At 40.8% G+C, this 4,090-nt stretch overlaps 1 protein-coding gene across 1 annotated transcript in view; it reads left to right on the top strand.

Moving 5' to 3' along the window:
- Positions 1-340: 340 nt before the first annotated feature.
- The window catches only part of LOC101569489 (zinc finger protein 420-like), a 93,312-nt gene continuing 89,562 nt past the window's right edge, over positions 341-4,090 (top strand). Inside the window, 1 exon segment of the mRNA XM_023721605.1 lies at positions 341-480. Coding sequence (XP_023577373.1) covers positions 358-480 — 123 coding nt within the window. The 5' untranslated portion in view covers positions 341-357.

The raw sequence follows: 4,090 nt of genomic DNA, 5'->3' as shown, positions 1-4,090 counted from the left end.
GCGTTCTGGCTGCAAAGGACCCCGGGAAATGTAGTCCAGTGCTGGAAGAATAACTACCCGGATCTGGGTCGTGCAGTTGCTCTTTACCAGAAGCCTGATATCAAGCAAAATGCTCCACGGGGCAAAAAAAAAAAAAAACAACTGAGAAGTTTCAGGGTACACTAAACAGATTCTTTTTAGTGAAGTTTTCTTGCAAACTGGTACTCATACCAAGGAATACTTTCTGGCATGTTGCTTACTTCTGTTCCCAAAAACACTCTTGAAGAATGAGAATCTCGCGGGTGTTGGGTAGAGCGCAGTGCATTCTGGGAAACGTAGTGTCCTGAGTGCCCAGAAAAATATGGCTGACCTGACTGGATGGATGTTGTTCCGGGTCTTATAACCACCCGACCGAACGTATCGAGTGTCAGGCCAAGCAGCGTTCGATTGTCCTCGGAGGACGCTTACAGGTCCAAAAGCAATGTGTGCTTTTGTATAGGGGTGAGTCTGGATACTGGTTGTAAGCAGTTGGAGTCGGGAGGTAAGGCCTGACCTTCTTGGATACCAGGCTGCCTGCTGGCTGGCTGTAGGGGACGCAGCCGGATCGCGGGATGGGGCTGGAAATGCACACAGACGCCCGCCGCAGGCCCTGCAGCTGGGCGGGTGTGGCAAGAGTGAAAGGCTGCAAGGAGGATGTGACTGAGTGAGAGCGAGAGCGTGCGCTTGAGGCCATCAGAATGTGGGCGACAGATTGACGATTTCGGATGCCCCTTTTGCACTGTGAAGTGGGGAAAAGTACCGGTAGTTGTTTGAGGTCCGTTTACTCAAATATTTAGAAAAGAAAAACTAAATAATAGATGTGATAGCAGTATTAAACAGGGGTTCTGTTTGCCAGATACATTTATTACATAAAACATCCATTGTGACTTGATTTTATTTTTTTGGCGGAACCGAGGATTGAACTCAGGCCCTTGCTCTTGCCAGGCAAGCGCTTATTCTATTGAGCCATCCCCACCCCAGAAAGCAATTTTAAAAGCTCAGTTGGCTATACACGTTTGACATTTTTTTTTTTTTTTGACCTTTTTTTGTTTTTTAAAAAAATGAAGTTACATTATATATTTCAGGGTGGCCTTGTACTCACTTTGTAGTCCAGGCTGTACTCATGGCGATTTTTCTATTTTAGCCTTCCCAGTGCTGGAATTACAGGTGTGTGCCACAGTGCCCGGTCTGGACTCAAATTTGTTTTGTTGATCTGTTTATGTATATGAAAATCAGTAACCCACTGTCTTGATTGCTGCAGCTTAAATTTAGAAGAAATGTAAATGTGCCAACTTTGTTCATTTTCAAAAATTGTTTTAAGTCTTTTTAAAATTTCTGACTTGTTTCCTGCCTGCCTTCTTCCCTCCTTCTCTTTCTTTCTTTCTTTCTTTTTTTTTTTTTTTTTAATGGGTTATGTTATGTTATGTTATTTATTTATTTTTTTTTTTGTGGTACTGGGGATTAAACTCAGGATCCTACACTTGTCAGGCAAGCGCTTATACTACTGAGCTATTTCCCTGGGCTCCTTTCTCCTTTCTTCCTTTCCACCTTCTCTTGTAGGAACCAGCCAGGAATTTGTCCTTGACCAGAGGTGAACAAAGAGACACAGAATTAATTTATTTATTTTTATTTTATTTTTGCAGAATCGGGGATTGAACTCAGGCTCTTGTGCTTGCCAGGCAAGTGCTTATTCTACTGAGCTATCTCCCCAGTGCCCAGAATTAATTTAGAAAGGAGCCAGGGAGCTCTTGTGTCTCTTAGGCCTTTGAGCCCTGAGCGTTTGGCTTATCTTGATTTTATTCACTTAGGTACAGGAGTAAGGAATTAGAGTAGCACAAGATTCATCTGCTTCCTATTATTTATGCTATATGTCCAGTTAAACAACTGGAGCTTCACCGTGTTGACTTTTCCTGGAATTGCAACTTGCCTGCCACCTGCACACTGCTAAAGGAGCACAGCTTGCCACTTTTCTCTTCTGTGCTCCTAGAGGTGGTCAGGTAGTCCTCCATTCTCATTATCTGATCTTCTCACTTCCTCTCTGGATTGAGGCCAAAATCTTGTTACTGAGTTATAACCATAGCCCGATTTCTTCTTAGTTTTTATTTTTTATTTTACTTTATTTTTTTTGGAACCAGGGATTGAACTCAGGCCCTTGCACTTGCCAGGGAAGCACTTATTCCACTGAGCCATCTCCCTGGCCCTTATTTTTTATTTTTATATTTTAATTCTTCTTAGTTTGATTTAGATCTTTTCTTAGTTTAACTTTACAAGGTTTTGTAAAGTTACTCAGTTGCCCAGGCTGGTTTTCTTTTGCAGTACCAGGGATTGAACTCAGGACCCTGCCCTTGCCAGGCAAGTGCTTATTCTACTGAGCTATCTCCCCGGCCCCATGGGGCTGGTTTTCAACCTGTGAGCCTCTTGTGTCAGCCACCCACAATGCAGAATTACAGGTGTGCACCACGAACCCTAGGGCATAATTAACTCCTTAACAACATCATGTTTTCCAAGTTATGAATATGAAGTACATATCTCTCAGTATTCCTCATTTTCTCCCAGAAGTGTTTTGATATTTTTAGTGTGCTAATCTTGTACATTTTTAGACAGATCTGGCATCCTGTGATACTACAAATGATTTTTATGTTTTCAGTTTTAATTTCCAATTGCTGCTAGTTTTGAGGAATACAGTTGATTTAGCAAAAAATATAATTGACTTTTTAAACTCAGTTAGGTCTGCTAACTTGTAGTTGGTAGGATTTTCTTGGTAGATTTTGTTATCTACCAAGAACTGTATTGAGACTGTTCTTTTTCATTCCCATTGCTTTATTTTGTTTTTCATTTACGCTGTGTTATTGCATGAGTTAGTACCTACAGTAAGTGCTGAATAGAAGTGACAAGACTAGACATCCCAACCTTTGCCTTGTTCCTGTATATTAGGGAGAAAGCATTCAATCACTCCCTATTAAGAATGTTATAAGTTTTTGTAATGTTTGTTTTCAGATTGTGGAAATCCCATTGCATTGTTCATATCATTGTTCACAGTTTTATCAGAAATGTATGTTAAAGTTTTTCCAAATGCTTTTTTTTAATATCTTGAGATGATTTTTTTTTTCTCCGAATGCCTTCAGGGCAGGTTTGGCTGGCTTGAGTTTCAGGGATCAAACCACAGCAGCCTAAGCCTGACTGCTTTGTTGAAGCAGCCACTTAAAGAACTGAGCTAAGGGGCAGGCCCCTGATCATTTTTTTTTTTTTTTAACAGAATAGATTTGTTTGGTGTAAATTGAAAGAATTTACTCATATTTATTTATTCATTTTTGTGGTTTTGGTTATCGAACCTAGGCTTTTGCACCCCCTCCCCCTTCCTGGTTAGCCTTGAACTCACTATTAGCCCAGGCTGGCCTTGAATTTATGGTGATCCTCCTTCCTTAGCCTCTGAAATGCTGGGATTACAAGCATTTCCTGCCTTGCCCAGCTTATTTTTAAATTTTGAGCTACAATATCACTAAATCATTAAATTGTCCAGTCTGGGCTTAACTTGCAATCCTACCTCAGCCTCCCAGATTGCTGGGATCACAGTTGTGGGCCACTGCTCTAATTTTTTTTTGAGCCATCTCCCCAGCCCCTGCTCTCTCTTATTTTAATTAATCTTTTTTTTTTTTAAGAGAAAAAACAAAAACACCAAAAATGATACAGAATGGCTTGGGTAGATGGCTCAGGGGCCGGGGAGATGGCTCAGTAGAGTAAGTGCTTCCATGGCAAGCAAAAAGGCCTGAGTTCAATCCCTGGTTTTTCCCCACCCCCTAAAAAAAATAATGCCCCATGTACCAAGTCTTTGCCCCCTGAAATTGAAGAATGAGTTCTAAAGGACAAATGAGGTTAAGAATAGGATAGGTTTATTGAGAGAAAAGGTGTGTTTATTTATACAGCAAAGTAACAATGTGTGTATGTACTCAAACTATAATTAATCATAGGATTGTAAGTATTACTGCTTGATCCAGTAAGGAAGTGGGGCACTTAACAAGGTCACATGGCTAGCACCATTAACTTTAGAGTTTATCTGTGACTTCTAAAAGAG

The sequence above is a fragment of the Octodon degus genome, unplaced genomic scaffold, assembly GCF_000260255.1.
Source record: "Octodon degus isolate 3935 unplaced genomic scaffold, OctDeg1.0 scaffold00083, whole genome shotgun sequence".
NCBI classification, from domain to species: domain Eukaryota; kingdom Metazoa; phylum Chordata; class Mammalia; order Rodentia; family Octodontidae; genus Octodon; species Octodon degus.
This window is presented reverse-complemented; position numbering and strand designations above follow the sequence as displayed.